Source organism: Rhea americana, unplaced genomic scaffold (assembly GCF_003343005.1).
Source record: "Rhea americana isolate MKP2758 unplaced genomic scaffold, rheAme1 scaffold_39, whole genome shotgun sequence".
In the NCBI taxonomy this organism is placed as follows: Eukaryota; Metazoa; Chordata; class Aves; order Rheiformes; family Rheidae; genus Rhea; species Rhea americana.
Genome location: NW_028186523.1, coordinates 1,154,491 through 1,171,848, shown reverse-complemented (window position 1 = coordinate 1,171,848; position 17,358 = coordinate 1,154,491). Strand labels below are relative to the sequence as shown.

The 17,358-nt window shown below is 36.6% G+C and overlaps 1 protein-coding gene across 1 annotated transcript in view; it reads right to left on the bottom strand.

Annotated features, from left to right (window-relative positions):
• Positions 1-776: 776 nt before the first annotated feature.
• GGH (gamma-glutamyl hydrolase) overlaps positions 777-17,358 on the bottom strand; it is a gene marked incomplete at its 5' end in the record, with an annotated part of 17,252 nt that continues 670 nt past the window's right edge. Inside the window, 8 exons of the mRNA XM_085313525.1 lie at positions 777-2,807; positions 5,011-5,148; positions 6,318-6,408; positions 6,512-6,618; positions 7,446-7,584; positions 10,789-10,873; positions 14,126-14,176; positions 16,382-16,496. Coding sequence (XP_085169651.1) covers positions 2,686-2,807; positions 5,011-5,148; positions 6,318-6,408; positions 6,512-6,618; positions 7,446-7,584; positions 10,789-10,873; positions 14,126-14,176; positions 16,382-16,496 — 848 coding nt within the window. The remainder of the gene's footprint in view (positions 2,808-5,010; positions 5,149-6,317; positions 6,409-6,511; positions 6,619-7,445; positions 7,585-10,788; positions 10,874-14,125; positions 14,177-16,381; positions 16,497-17,358) is intronic.

The following is a 17,358-nucleotide window of genomic DNA, read 5'->3' as shown; positions in this document are numbered from 1 at the left end:
GACCTCTCTGACCCTGACTCGCAGACTTGACTCTGACCTGTTTCAGCACTACAGACTTGTCTGGCAACCTCTGGACTGTGGCTGACCCTTGTTACTGTTACTGAACCTGTTCTGCTCTTCTTACTCAGGTACTGGGGGACTGCTCCCCTTGTAAGGCCATGGCTGTCCCCTCAGCTCCTGGCTCACCTCTCCTTGCAGAGCAGCCCCATTCCTGCTACTCCTCAGGCAATGGTCACCATCAAAAGCTCTTCGCTCTGTCTCAGACCACAAGAACAACTGCCTGCATCTTACCATACTTTCTGACAGACACCAACCATCACAAACCTATTCAAACACTTCTGTTTCCCCTCAAACCTCATCCTGCTGTATCACCTTTCTTTGCCTTTAAACTGGCTACCATCTAGTTATCACTAAACAGAAGCGCAATCCATTGGACTGAGAGTTAGCCATCATACCCATCAGCTTTGTGACCGTCTACAGATTAGTTTCAGTTTACAACAGATGAGCACTAGAACTAAAATGAGTAGGTAAGTAGGCAAGTGTTCTGATCCTGCGTTCTAGCTACAGTGCTGAGTGCCAAAACAGAACAGACKGGTAACTGCATCCCTTCTTGGACTAAGTCAGCATAGACAGCTCCCTCACTTTCCCCATCGGAACAGAGCAAATGCTCCATAATACCAAGCAGATGCAGGTTACAGCAGCCTCCTGATTTCAGATTGTAAACAAAGAATGTTAATACTTTATCCATGGAATCTAAGAGAGAAGGAAAATACATATACATTTGAATAAACTTTATTTCAAGTATCACAGAAAATCACCGATACCATCAAATAAGGCTTTATAACAAAGGGTACCAAGGACAGATGCATACAAACTCATGATAAATGTACTAGCGCTGATAAGCACTGCCCTCTCATCACATTACACACCTCATAGTTACACGCTTGTGAACCGATTACTASTACTGCAGTTAGTGGACATTCAGGTTAATTTCTGCACTCCTTACTCAGGCAAACTCTTCAGAGATATTCTGATGAACTTAACCCAAGTAACAAATGGAAGACTGGCCGTGGTTCATACGTATCTTAGCTGCTACATCTACATGCAACTGGAGACCATGATCCTCTTTTTACACCGATTCTAGTCAGGAACCAGCTAACACAGTGAATACAATAAAGTCACTTATATGAAAAACAARAGTTCCATTTACTGAATTTGGCTGATCAGGCAAATGCAGAAATTTGTAATATCGAATGTCGAAGTCTGTCATTACCCAGTARTATCTTTTCAGTAGTCACAGCTATTTTTCCCTATGCTATTTGATACTTACACTATTTTAATTAATGCATTTCACATTCTCATTGTATTTGCAGTTGTTTGGTTATGCAGAGTAAGTAGTAGAATCCTTTACTTAAATGACCTGAGAAATGTACCAGCTTTATTCAGATGTGGTACTTCAGAGTGCAAGGTACTGCCAAACAGACAGCTGAGGTACAAACTGAATTCTTCGTAAACTCCAAATTTCCACTGATGTTAACAGTTTGGAAGCTGTGCAATATAGGAAAGTTATATTCGATTGTCTCATCTTAGTTCCCTTTTGGACTCCACACAAAGCCAAAAAAACAAAAAAGGCACTACCGTGTACTGAATATAATTGCTATCATCACATTATGTCAACATTAACAGATTTTTCAGATACATTCATCCGCTGTTTGAACTCCAGCTGCATTAAAATGTATGATGAAAAGGAAACCATTGGCTCCCCTAAGTCAATGGCAAACTGTCATGACTCAACCAAAGTGAGATTTCTAACCAGTAACTATAGGACAAGTTAGAGTACAAATTCTGACACAGTTAAAAGTTAGGTTGACATTCTTTTAATACAAATAAATAGAGGTCTTCATCTCACATCTGTTTGCTGASTTCAGCTACTCTCAAACAGATTGTTGGAGGATTCAAGAAATTGATTTCAGAAGAGTAGAAAGTGGAATTAGCACTTAATTATGCCTTCCTAAATTTATTTTATCTGGTATTCGCAATATGTAATTTACACTGCATTCTTATGCTCACATAGACCTCACAGGATATAAGCTCTCCAAAACTTATGGAATAAGTTGAATATAAGTAGAAAATTTCACAAATGGGATATWACATGTCCCTTTTATGTCTGTTTGCCATAATACTTCCTTGCCATTTTATTGGTTTTTTTCAAATGACAAATTAGTCAAGACTTGGTTACATACAAACTTACAGGAAGCCCAAAGTAGAAGTCTCTTACATTAAATCATTTTAAGAGAACAGAATAGTACTAAGTAGTACATCTAAACCACTAGTGCTATCATAGTCCACAACACTTTACAGAGATAAACCTTGTATTTTGAAACACACAAACAGAAAGTTTTTCCTTTTACTAAACCTGATTATTTTCCAATTTATATTGGAAAGTATATAGAAGCATAATCAAAATGGCTTCCCTGGAGAAAAAAAAAATGTAGCTTGTATCTAAGTCTGATTCAGGACAATTATTWTCTTTCTGAATGTAAATTTTTAGATTAATGATCCAATAGTGCAAAAGAAACATAAGACAAATCATTGTAAGCTGCACTGTACTATATCAGCTTAATTATGAAACCCYGGCAAATAATTCCTTTTACAAATAGCAATGCTGCACCTTTGAACAGACATTCAATCAAAAAAGTAGACTTGTTGAAATGAAGAAAATGGTCCTGTGTAAGTCGGAGTGTAATTATAAATCAACTCTTTTGTTTCCTCATCTTTAGTGGGAAAGCTGTGCAGGTTCTTCCGGGCTGTAAAATATATTAAAAGTACAGATCACTTTTCTGTTACCATCCTTGATAATTTCTTTCTTGGCAAAATAGGTTATGCTGTATGGCATAAGAGCAAACAGAATTACAGTAATTATTATGAGGAGAACTGGGAAGAGGGACCTTCAGAAAACAGGTTAAAGTACTATTTTATTACTGGAGACAGAAAAATTTAAATATTAAGTCAAGACTATATACAAAAGGATTTATTTGTGAGATACTGACAGCTCTCACAGTACCATAAGAAATGCATCAGAACACTAGTCTCTTGAAAGCTGCACTGTTGGCACAGACTGATTTGTTGATGACACCAAAAACTGAAATCCTGGTTTGGTTTATCATGTGTACAACCCTACACAAGTCAAAATTAACAGTAGATGGATATGAGAGTGCTATTTAACAGAATGGTTTAGTTGGTAAATGATCATAGCTACTGAGTATACATCTGTCAGTTGAAACCAACTTGTGTTTCCTCACCCAGCCTTTTTTTCCCCAATCCTAAGGAAGGAAGTCTGCCTTACATTAACTGAAAAAAAAAAAAAAAAAAAAAAAAAAAGAGGGGGTGGGAATCCATCACCTATTGCAATATTATGATACTGAATAGTCAATAGGATTACCTGTCCACTGGTTGGGGAGGAGAACAGCTAACAAAGAATACCTTGTGAACTGGCATATGAGATGCGAGATGGGGGATACACACACATAAGCTGACTGACATAAGTTTGCTCTACTACAATTCAAGGATAACATATGCAAAAGCTGATGACCACATCAGTGTGGTATTAAGTATAAGCTCGTTATGCACATCTGTGTGCAAGTATGTATTTTTTTTTAACTATATATATACAGGCACAAATTCATACATACACCATGTCTCAACATGACTTACTAGCACAGAGTTGGTGCTTGTTTTGCCACATTTATTTACTTGGATAAAGGCCAGAATAAGCTTACATCTGCCTGTAGTGAACAGTGCGGGCAGATACTAGAGAACATAGCAAGCAGAACTACAGAACATACTGCAACTTAGTGTTACTCTCCAAAAGAAAACAGACTAACTTTACACGTTCTCCAGTTTTCCCCTTTATTTTTGTCTCCTCTATGTACCCTATCAAAATTTTAAAAATACAAGAAGTTTACAAATACTGACAACAAGGAATTTTACCCAATTTTGCTAGTTTTTGGCAAAGCAGAGCAAGACTGCAGCACACAAAAAAGAGCCTTGAAATTGTATAAAACACAGCTTTTATTTCTACACTCTCTCTAATCAGGTCAGCAAAGGTTGCACTGCTTTAAACCACTCTCTGCTTTCCCTATGTTATTCTTCTGATTACAGATAAATCTATAGACCAAGCTGAATTAGGTTATTGATTATGGACTTTACAGTCTTATTCAATTAGTTAAGATAATTTCAAAAGATAGTCAATTTAAAATATTGCAGTGCCTAGAATAAAATAAGCTTGATCACTTCAGATATTTCTGTATTTATACTTATTTATAGTACTTATTTATATTTTTTGGCTTATTTATAGCAAATGGACAATGTTTTCACAAACTTTCACAAAATTTTACAGRCTAGCTACTTCGAGCTTCTCAGGGTATAAGCAAATAACTTCGAAGCTCAGCAAAACTCAAAAACCTCTTGTGCTGCCCAGCAGCTATGTCTTGTGGATGCTATTTGGCACTCCTTTGACATATATCTGCACTCAGCCCAAGTAGCACCTGTGAGCTTTGCTTACAAAACTGTAACACCAAGATAATAGTACATTTAATGCCTGAAACTCAATTCAGAAACCTCTGGAAATTACAAATGGGGCATTTTTTTTCTCATTTCACTGTCTTTGTGCAAGGCAGACTAAGATGCTACAAAGATCCTTCAAAATGGTAGACAGTCATGGCACAGAAAAGGCTTTTACTCCTACTGAAACAAGTTTGCCTTTTCCCACTGGAATGCCTGGCCTTTCAATGTCACTTTTACTAATCCATTCTACTTTTAGGACTCTTTGTTTTTTATAAGCCTATAAGCTTGCAGAGTAAGTGTCYAACAAAGCAGTAAGATGTACTGAACTTTGATAGCAGAAAAGTCTTTTTTCTTCAAGGATTTTTACTAATGCTTCACTCAAGAAACTGACATTTATAGTTTTTATACAACTTTATATAAATTATCCATATATAAAGTTTTTACCTTCATTAATGAAGAAGTCAGCCATATAATATGCTGCTCTTATAGCCAATGGGGAATGTGGAATGCCTGATGAGTTCTTCCACTCATAGGCATTTTTCTCTGGATGCCACTGGACACCATAAATGGGGTATTCGTATGCTGCAATAAACACACTTTTCATGACAGCACATAAGCAAGATCTATGCCTTAATAGTGATAAGCTTAATCTTACTGCAAAAAGAATTCAAAGGGTAAGTTATAGAAACACTGCATTTATGTATGCATCAATAACTTCAGAAGAAACYTTAAATAGCAAATTGAAACTCTTACAAAGTCACGGTAAAACTGAACCAAGAAATGGACATTTTAAAATGAGAGTCATTCCATGCAAAAAGTTTTTTTGTGAATCAGTTAGCTTGATTACTCCAGTTACATAATTAAAAAGAATTCCAGATCCAAGCCTTGAGATCTCCTTGAGGGTGGGTCAATCTAGTGGCAGCTCCCATCTTCTGTGAGCCTGGCCTAATACTCACAGAAGGAAGACAGTCCTTAATTCTCTTACAGAAGAYAGCAGCAGAGCAGCCAATAACTGCTCTGTGAGAAACCACTTGCAGGAAAAGAAGGTTCCTATCTTTAGGCTAGTCAAGTTTTCTGACCAAACAGCTATTCTCTTCTTCTGGAGAACAGCCAATGTGCCATACAGAAGACTCCAATGGGCTGGCAGCTGAACCTTACTGTAGAGCTGCTAGTAATGCAGTAATTAAAACCCACATTCCCTAACAAACAGACACATTTCCTGAGTTGAGCAAGAYTAGTGTAGGTATATGTAATGCAGAACACTTTTGGAGGAGGGCAATTAGCAGTATTGGGGCCAAAGCGATGAGGGAAATTGCTATTATCTCAATACAATAAATTATTCACCTCATACAATAAACAAGATATAGAGCATCACAGGAGAGCCAGCACCAGCAAACAGACAGCAAGATGCAATAGAGGCACATTGCACTGTGGAGGGATTAAACTACAAAGAATACTGTACATCTCCCTTTGTGGCACTGAACTACTCCAGTGCTAAAGTGCAACAGCATACCTGGGAGAGGAACAACAGGTAAGAGAAGTAAGCAGTTATGCTCACAGATATGTATTCTAAAKATAAGCTACCTCCACAAACAATACGTTCCTCACAGCCAGAGTGCAGACAGGGCTGGATTCACCCATGCTATGTTAGAAGTAACCTTTCATTACAAATTAGTATCACTGCCACCACATCTCTGCAGAAGAACTGTCCTGTTACAGTCACACTTTGCATAGGAAAATCATTTCCTTACCTTCCATGGTAGATATAAACTCCAGTTTGTCAGCTGTATTAGTGGTTAGAACTTTATAGAAATTACGTAGCTTCTCATTCTTTGTGAAATTCTGTGATAAGGAGGAAATAAAAAAGGATGTGTTATTTTCTCATTCATTTCTAGTTTTAACAAAGCAAATGTATTTGTGCTTATGAAATAAAATGATTGAATACCTGCATGGAGATGCTCCACATATGAAAGTTTGATGTCAATGGCTCAGTAGCAAAYGCATGCAATATATCATCAGGGAAATTCTTGAATAACCTACTGTTTTTTGCAGCTTTTACAAAGAGAAAAGAAGAAAAGATATTCTCAATTACACCACCTGCTGACAGACTGCTACTGAACAGGAGACAAATTTACTAAAACATTGCATTGTTTCTGTAACATAAAATCATGATTTAACATGTTACAAGGAAGATCAGTGAAGTAACTCCAATGGGTTTCCAGTACACTGTTATCACTATCCTCCAGTCTTGACCCAAACAGAACCCAACTTTGTCACCTAGGTTCTCATCAAGCATTCTTTTTTGTCACTCRTTTCAGTGACTTGTCTATTCACAGACAAAAATAGCAGAATTTGTTAACACTACATAGTCCACTGACTGATTACTCATAGATTCACTCCTCTCTCTGCAAGCAATATCTCTGATTTCAATACTTGACGCTGTGCAACTAGAAGAGCAGTGCTAATATCTATTCTTCAGTAAGATATAAGTTGGAAAATCAAAATTCAGTCACTCTCTGAGTTTGACAGGTTTTGTATTTAGGTATTTTGTTCAGTTTGCTAAGGAAAAGGGACCTAAATCCACATTATTTATTTAAATTCAAATTATCATATAGCTTAAAGAGCCAAAGCTGTGGCTTGTGCTGACTGCTATTGGTTCCAAATAGCTTGTGCTCACACCTCTTCTTTAAAAGCCATGGAATTGCTTTTTATAAAAAATTGATTTTTATAAAAACAGTCATRGTAACTTAATAAAAAAAAAGAAGTTGGTAAGATGACAAAGGAAAACCTTCCAARCACTCAGCTGTGCTTATTTATCAGGAACAAAACACAGTACCTCTCAGCAAAATTCAGACATGACATGCAGTGAAATTATTCACCTGAAGTAAAGTTCAGAGGGAATGAAAAACCATCTGTGTTGGTATTAACAAGCAAAATTTCGCCACTTGTGAGATATGTCAGCTCTTCGTGTCCAAGACATGTTCCCCATACTGGAAAATAATCTCCTTTATCATTAGCCTTCAAAATAAAAAGTAACAAATTAAAGATAGTATCAATGATTTACAAAAAGACAACTGAACAGAACATGCTACTGCTTCTTCCTTTCTCTGGTGTAGTTGAGAAGTAAAACTACTACAGATAAAGCAACTGTAACAGTTTAAGAACAATTACAATTGAAATAAACTTACTGACTCCCTTAGTTTTTCTTTCAATAAATACGCATGCTAGAGGATATATAGATGTTTCCCAAAACAGTAATCTGGGCCTAAATTAGTATTAATCCAACCGTTCTATTCTGTAAAGTGATGCTGAGCRCAGTCTAAACAGAAACCACAAAACAGCAACATTTCTGTAAAATAAGAGAAGGGACACAAAACAATGCCATCATTTTGAGGGAGAGCCTATTCATTACCATTCATAGTTTTATATGAAGCATTATGATATCTTAGCAAAAATTCTTTGCAATGTCTGTGCTCATTCACCTGTATTAATCGAATGTAAATGTTATTATCATGGCTGTGATCTTAGTGTCAGGCCATGACACTAAATGCTTGTTTAACTAGCAATTTTGGGCCTGTGTTTCAAGAAGATAAGCTGTGGGTTTAAAAAATATGAAATAAAAAGTAATAGTTGTTTTAAAAAGAATAAAAATTGAAAGGTAAGTGCAAAAACTGCTGAAGAAAGGAAAGAGAAGCAAGAAGAGAATACAACTAGCTTTCTATCATATAACTAAGCACAAGTGATGCTGCACACACACAGTGGAAATCTGCATTTTTGTACTGTTTATTCCTGATAGTAAGCACACTTTAGAAGCTGGGATGTTTCTGATCTCATATGTTTCTGTGAAATTTGAGACCTTTTAACTTTTTTCCTTTAGTTATAACCCCTTTGAAGAGCTGCTGCTCAAAAAGCATCTTAGAAAAGCTGAAATTATAGGCTTAGAATAAAAATGTCTTCTGACTGCATTACTGATAGGATGTGATAAAAGCCCACATAATTACTAATTCTTAGAGCAAAACATGAAAGAGTTTACAGAAGGATGATTAGTATTGTAGAATCTTTATGACYGTTTGTCACGTATGGCTTGAGATACAGAACTTGCTAATCTATGGAGTTTCTTCCATGCAAATGAGGAATAAAACCACTAAAGAAAAAAAACAACAAAAACTGGACTACAGTTTAAGAACAATTACAACTGAACCACCAACATTTCGGGTCTCTTTGAATAAATACTAGCCTGGACAATAAACATATTTTAAAAACACCAAAGATACCATATTTTAAAAGATGATTTAAAAGCTGGAAAAAAATAATTTAAATTAAGCTTTTTCCAAAAAGAAACAATAGCTAAATTCTATTGACTTGAATGAGATAAGAATTTCATATCATCTATTCATGTTAAAACAGAGCTGGATCAAATATTTTCTCACTGTGAACACTGGGAAACAAAGAGAAAAAGAATACTTGTACATTAAAAAAAAMCATAAAATTCAGTTAACTGTGTACCTGCTAATATACTTGTGACTTTTGCAACTCACCTTACACTAGTAAATCTGACAATAATTTATAGTCGTAATTAAATGTCTCTTTTTTGATTAAAATCAAAACTAACAATTATTAAACAATATTAAGCAATTACTAGGAACAGAAAATAAATTTGTTAGTAAAGTTACCTATGATGAACTGAAAATTATTTTTTTACCTTTCARTCATCTTAAGTACACATACCATCTCTAAAGAGCCTGCCTCTCTGGTTATAAAATTATGACATATGCAATTTACGTAATCATTGTGAAATGTCAATAGAATTTCCTAAGTACTGCAAACATTAACGGTAAAACCACAAGAAATCCTCACCCAAATGCTGAATACTAAAACACACGCTGCACTTCGCACAGCGAGTAGGTTCACAGAGACTCGAGGACTAACAATCACAAGGAGCAAAGATGGAGASAGCTGCATATATAAGAATAAGGACTTTGGTGCCATAGGGATTGAACATTAGAAAACTTAAGCTACAGAACGCAGCAGCTGCCCAGTCCTGTGAATGACACTGCCCAAGTTTTCCTTGCCTGCTATAGGAAAGTCTGCAGCAAGAGAAGGTAGAATTCTTCACTGCCAACCCATACCTCCTGTTGTGATAATAGTTTAAGAACTATGCACAACTAGCACTAGAGTTGGACAAAATTTCCAAACTATTATTTCTGTGGCACCGTTTTTAATAAACTTCAGCTGAAAACAAAGCAGGTAAGAGAGGAAAAAGGGAAGAAAATTCTCATTTTCATTCAACACAGACACAGAAAGTCCTTAACAAATCACAGACTGTGTAAAAAGCTCAGTGAAGATCCATTCCTTTCCACAAGACATCTTCCAGATAAAATTTTACTTCAAAATTGATTAATATCTGAAAAAAAAAAAWCTTATGCTTCGAGAAAGAGGGTTAAATCTTCAGTAAGGATTCAGAGCCTTCCTGATGTTCTTTGAAGAAAACAGCTTTTCTACAACTCAATCTTATCAATAATGCTAATAATTAAATCATAGCAAATGATTGCCCACACTCCATCTGTGTTATGAATTAAGCTAATGTTTACTCTAAAAATCTGCTGTTTACAGTTACCAATTGAATGGAATTATGTAAAATGGTGTAACTCATGCAAATGTAGATCCTTCATTTGAACCCCTAGATATATTTAAATCTATTTACAGAAAAGTAAGAAAAAAGATGTTTCAGCATGTAACGTACATGTAAAGGAAGGCCATAATGTTATATTATTTAAACTGAATTATGTGAGAATCTTTCTCTAGAATTCCTCCTGAGGGATTCAGATTTTACATTTAGACTGAGACGTTTACATTTATTATATGTGCGTATGTTTTCATTCAACATTTAATGTTAATAGACACCCAGTGCTTTTGGAAGGCATAATTGTTGCTTTATTGCAAGTTCCAAACAGTGATAAAGCCCCAAGTATAATGGACGAAWGACACTGTTCCTACCCCAAGTATCTTGCATTCAGGCAAATGACAACATATTATGGGAGGTGTCTGGAGTTTTAATTTAAAGCTATGAATGACTTTTTTTTTTTTTATGCAGAAGCTAGTAATGATTACTYATTGACAGGTTTTCACAACAGACTCCAGTAGGAAACTGGGAAAATATAAGACTCTTGGTATTTCATCTCTGACCAGTGACAATAACAAGAATTGTTCCTTAGTAATTACCTCTAATGCCTTCTGGTAGAAGATCTTAGCAACCTTGGCATATTTTGAAGTTCTAAGATCCACACCACCTCCTGGAAAAAGTACCCTGCAAGGCAACATCCAAGAATCTGATTAGCAACAGTGAATAACTGATCAATTAAACTAAAGCATGGGCAACGTATATAGAAAGAGCTGATTGTGGTTTTCAGGGTATGATATGGTTCTAAACTGTATCACACRTTTCAGAAGTCTACAGACAGACATCTAAGCTCCCACTATAGAGAGCAGGGATTTAGTCAGAAAAGTCAACAGAGCCTAGAACATACAGCCTACAGCAGCAGATAACTAACTGATTGGTTGGCTGAACAGTCCTGCAGGTTTCACTGGCTGTACTGACTAGCTCTCCATTGATTATGGAAGTTTAGACTATGCTCGTGCAAACAGACAAATTTAGGCATCCTAACCTTGAATTGAATCACATCCTAACTCTTAATGTTCTTTTACTGAGGAAAGTTTAACACAAAGTAGTGATCTAGCTTAGTGCAGTGGAAGAAAGAGGTGAATAAATAGAAATACACATAACAAAGACTTCAGCCGGTAAACAAAAAGGTTGCTTGCTATGACTGTCAATCCCACTCTGACTTCTAGCTGGCTCTCCCTATCACTTTAAAGTCATTCTTTCCCAATCTTCATCCTCGCTGCTCAATTTCAATAAAAAATATTTGTGGCCCTGGTAGAACCACCTTCTTAGGACAAAACAGATGAGAAGTTCATATAACAAGCAGAAGTTTTTTTTTTTTTTTTTTTTTTTTTTTTTTAAGTACTCTTGACTGTAACTTTTGATTGCAGAGGATCTAATATTGTTTTGTTTCTTTTGGCTATCTCAGAGAGAGAATTGAAGAAATATTGCACAATGGTTTTCCCATCATCAAAATGATTTCAACAATGACAGTGCTCAGAGCGGCTACCCAAAAACAAACACCAAAAAACAAAACTCAAACAAACAAAACCACTCAGCAGTATAGTAGAGATTTCACATGTACAAATGATAATATGGAAAGTAATCAAGTGCTACTATGACAATCAACAACATAAAATAACAAAAATCTTTTCCAGCTGTAACGRGAACAGCACCTGTAGAACTCAATATGTGAGCTCTCCCTAATCCTTCAACAAGATTTACTCAAGTCACCTTTATTAGTTGCTGACATTTTACCAAAAAGACTGAAGAATTTCCACTACCTTTCTGTGCTCTGGAAAAGGTAACCTGTACCAGTGAGATGCTAACAAGGATAAGCAACATTCTCAAACCATTTTAAGCACTTGAAAAGTGAGTATGTGTTTAAACACTCAGGATTTGGTTTATTTTAATGTTTACAATGCACAGGGCTATGCAAAAGCCACTAAGAATTTGGTGGAAAAATAGAGCACAATTCACAAGCATACAAATCAGATTACTTTCCCGTGCTAATATAGAAAATGATTACAACTGAAGGTATTCTTAAAATAGGCCAAGTTATAGGTTTCTACAGAGAAATAGGCAAATAAAATAATCAGAATAAGAGAAATAAGAGAATTAGACAGATAAATAAGGTGATCATTATCTAGAAGTAGTAAAAATTTCAATTTATCTAGTTCTTGCATTCAAACTGTCATGAATTGGCCAACATTAATTAGGAGGAAAAAAAAAAGTCTCACTTCTTCAGGTGCAAAAAGGAAGTAACTCATTAAGTAATGATGATAATGGCTTGATAGTATGATAGAAGATTGAAATTCAACTGTATGTATTCCAAAATCTCTGGCTGATTAGTGCTGATGAATGAGTTCATTGTGAATTTCAAAGGTGATTTCAGAAGTACATTGCTATATTCACAGAACTGCTGTATTCACAGTAGTACATTCAAGATTTAAGAAGCCATTTTACAACAAATSAAGATAATTTTGGACCATAAAGAACCCGGAGTCTTACAAAATGAAAGACTATTATATATCTTGTTTATCCTAAATTTCCATAGCATTGAAAGACCTTCCCCACAGAGTTCTTATTTACTATTTATATATATTGTGAAAGCCGTTAGCTGTCAGCAGAGGGCAACATGAAGAAATGTACATCATCTTTATCCACCTATATAGCACAGACACAACTCTTGAGTCACAGGAAAGACAGAGCGATAATGGAACTGGTTTCCTACCACCCTCCTCTGCATACAAGCYGGTGGGAAGGCAGAAAGAAAGGAAGATTCTGTTGGATACAGTCCTYGTAACCAAGGACAGAGTTACAGTCATGAAAAAGGGATGAAATAACTCATTCTGTCTCCAACATGAGACTTCTCACAGACAAGAAAACATYACTTTCTTAACACTGCAAAATTGTAGAGACTTATGTTGTAGTACAYAGGGAATGCTTTGGAACACAAAAGATAATTCTTTCCCCAGGCAGCCACAGTTCTAAATCTGCAAGTTTATTCACAGTRTAAGATGCTTATCTCATGACTACARGTAGCCCAATCACATGCTAAGAGYTCACATGCAATCAAGCCTCTGAAGGGTAGTACCAGCTGATTTAATTAATTTTTAGTTTTAGCACAMGGCAAGCATAAAAGSTTTTGACTTTGCTTAGTCCACAGTTAAAGAGTGTTAAACTAGATCATATCATCTCACATTTAAAAGAACATAAGAACAAAGAACTTAGGTGTGTACTAAAAACATATAGGTGGACTGTTGSCATAGGTCAGCTGACAAGTTAAGAGCATGTTTGTCTAATAAAGCCCTAAGCCACAAAATWCTGTAGGCAAGATAGACCATGCAAGAAGCAAGAGACAAAGAGCACAAAGCAAAAAGAGTAGAAACAAAGAGAGACTGGAAATCAGAAACCCTTGTAATAGAGGAAGTATGGAGAGGACTGGAGAAGAACGGAAGAAAAGCCTATGAAAGGTGGGTAGGAGCAGGGAAGCTTAAGAGTGACAATGCAACCAGCAAGTGCTATTAAACATCAAAATGAAGGCGATCACTCAAATCAGGAAGAGAAAACAAACKACCACAGAGAAAATGGGCTATTTCACTTGTAATCAATTGTTATCCACTACAATGCCACTTCTATTTGCCTTCAGACAAGCGTAAGAGAATGCCAAGATGATCTTGGCAAGGGTGCAGATTATCTGACATGCACTTAAAGAAAGGAAAGGGAATGGACTGACATAGAATGAAAGGGTGATCTCCCTGTCTTAGAACAGGTTTATATGTGTACTGTGCTCAGCACAGCCTTTCAAGAGAGTAGGAGAGTGGCCCTGTGAACATGGCAGAGCTCAAATCCATTATTATAATACGTTTCACTAAAAAGCCAATGCTCAAAACTTACCCATTAATAGAGTGGAATAGTTTATCATACTCTTCATCTGCAAGATTTAATCTGAAACAAGAAAAGAGTTACAGGACAGGTCTGAAATATATATATATATAGTTATCATAAAAGTACCACAATTGTTCAGCAAAAACAAAGAATATAGAAAATATGTAGACAGCTTGTATTGAACACTTAGAAGACAATAGTCCCAAACCACAAAAACTGTTCTGAAGCTTTCACACTACTACTTTATTCTTCGGTGGTCTCATTGGACCAGTTTATTCACCCAAGAGTTGCACATGGCTAGGATCCTCTCAATGAAGATTTCACTCTTCTCATGGAAAGGGCTCAGTCACCTTTCTGACTAATTCCCTACCTGTGATGCATAAAGAACTGGAGAATGGTGGACAAGATCTCCAAACCACTGTGAGTCAAACCCACCATCAGCATACCTTTGCCAGTAAAACACTCACTGTACTGCTCCCCGACCAAAGTCGGAATCATCACATAGTRCTGTTACTTAATGCCACGCTGGCCTACCAGGTTTCCTGCAGCTGGGCTGAGGACTTCTCTGTTTGACAACGTAAACACGTCAGCAAACCCACAGAGGCTTTTGGAGCAATCTGTCATCTTATGCTAGAAACATCCTATGAATCTACACTGCAATCTAATAAAGCAGCAACAGGAGTCATTTCGCCCAAGCTGGTAGAGAAACAAAGGTTGCCATGTAGATGTCCTTGCCTTCTCAAGTGTCTGCCAGATCTTGGTCTACCCGATTTTGAACAAGGGGCCTTCACAAATTCCCACAGACAAATGGAGGCAAACGCCTGAAAGAAAATCCTCAGCTGATATATTGTCCCTCACTTTCCAAAATGTGGGAAAGGTTTGGTTACTCATTTCAAGACAAAAAGCTTATGAAATATTCAGCAATATAAATAAGGACACAACTAAATGTCCAAATAAGTGACACCAATAGATATGCCTTCTTTGTAACTCCATCAAAGAGTGTATTTCTGGCAACACTTTAAACATAGAAAACATGAATACATTCTTGCAGTAATTTTACATGGGAAAATTTTGCTGACCTGAGTGAAAGTTGGTCAGGATTTCCTGATTTATACCTAAGTACAAAACTGAGGTTTCTTTCTAAAAAAAATACTGTTTCACGAAACCTGAAATGTTTCACTTGAAACAGCTCTGCAGAGACTGAGAATACACAGGACTGAAAATAGGACCCTGGCACATATAGTTGAGGATTAGCTGTCCTGAGACCCCTCYGCAGCTAACCATTTAATATAACATTTAAATGAATTATTTCCTGCAGAGTGGTAACTCCAGTTTCTGGCTGACTCCAGAAAGGGCAGAGCTGCAAATAGTGGGTCACACCCATCCTTCAGCAAAGATCTAGCTGAGAGGTGGAAAGATGAGAAAGACCTCAGCATCAGCAAAACATCAGCAAAATACTGACTATGACAACTAAACTCACGCAAGACTGATGCACCRGGTGTATTCAAAGCGTCCAGCTTTGCCGCATCTAATTTAGTTGTCAGAATCAGACACCTCCATTCCATCAGTGAAGCTTCTAGTCAGCAATCATCTGAAAGCCCCACCAGCTACATGAGGAACACTGGCTTCAAATTCAGGCACTTCACTGGTGCTTTTATTGGACCTATTACAATTTTCTGCTGCAATATTAGTATCATTTTAATTTCTTATAAAATGCTAAATGCACTATTGTAGCTATCTGTGGGCTATGAAATATCTTTAGTTCTGTTATTTACTCTGCTACGTTTCACTCAACAGCCAAAATATTATAAAATATGGAGTCAGTGGCCCACAGTATGGGCAGAACTGGATTGTGGTTTCTTCAATGACTGCTGATAGTCTTCTTCCATTACTTGAATTATAGGACTACRGATTGTGACAAAAGATATTATCTATCTAGATATGCATGTTTGTGGGGCAATGTACATTAGACTCACTATAGATAACAGATTAAAATTATCTTATATAGTTTGTAAGTTAAAAAAGAAACATTGAATGTGTCGAAAATCATAATAAAGATTATTATAAAAAGAAATATTAAATATGGCACCTTCCAGCCTGCTTTGATTCTGGTCTCTAAAAAGAGCTTGCAAACTACAGCATCTTCTAGTAGTGTGTGAGAGGTTAAAAACTCTTTGAAAATCAGCACAGTTTCTTTCCGTGCTTCTAAGATGACACCCTTCTGCTAAACAATTAATACCCTTTTGTAAGTATATAAAGATCTACCTTATTGGCACAACTCGGGCACCAGCAGATTCTAAAAACTTAACATACGAAGCAGCAATATACGAACTTCCAAACTGGTGGAACTTCTTAAAGTGGCATTCCTGTGACAAAATACCTAGAAGGTCCAAGAAATAAAATCAGTATTATACAAATAGCAGCTGTTACACTCTGAACAAAAAATTAGACTGCAATTTTCTATATGTCGTAATACTCTAATTAGTGCCTAGAGGTATTATGAACACTGAGAAAATTGAGATAAACCAGTTTTGATGCCTAACGATCATATACCAAATAAACATGTATCAGATTAAGATTTAACTTTCCTGCTTTATTTAACTACTATAGCTTATCTTGAATAAATGATCTCTCTCTGTACTTTTTTTTATGTTATTTATAATAGCTTTACTGTGGACAGGTCTCAGTAGCAAAGACTTTTATCATTCAATGTTCTGATCATGTAACCTAATCCACGTTTTGGGAGATCTTTCACTCCACACAGAAGTTACCTCAAGAGGATCAAAACACAGAAGTATTATATGTGTGCTTATCCAAAGTGATGGAAAGGCAACACCAAGCCAGTCTAAAGAGCTATTCGGTGACRGCAATAAGCATTTTGCAATTCTTGCTTTTCCTACTTTTTTCCTGGCCGTGCATGTATTTCATATGGCAAAGTCTAAAATTTTAAAGTGTTCACTGCAGAAAAAATATTACTCTGTAGGAAAAAAAAAAAAGGAAAAGGAAAAGGAGGGGAAAAGGGGAAAAGGGGAAAAGGGGAAAAGGGGAAAAGGGGAAAAAATAAGGAAAAAGAATAAGGAAGAAGAGGAGAAGCAGCCGTCAGTGTCTGGCCAAGACTGCAGCGGTCGCTGTTTCAGCTCCTTGCTCTGAACGCCTGCCGCTCGGCTCAGGTCCACCCGTCCTTTCAGCAGGCGACCTTCGTGCGGGCACAGGCGGCCCCGCCGCGCCGCGCCGCCCCCGCC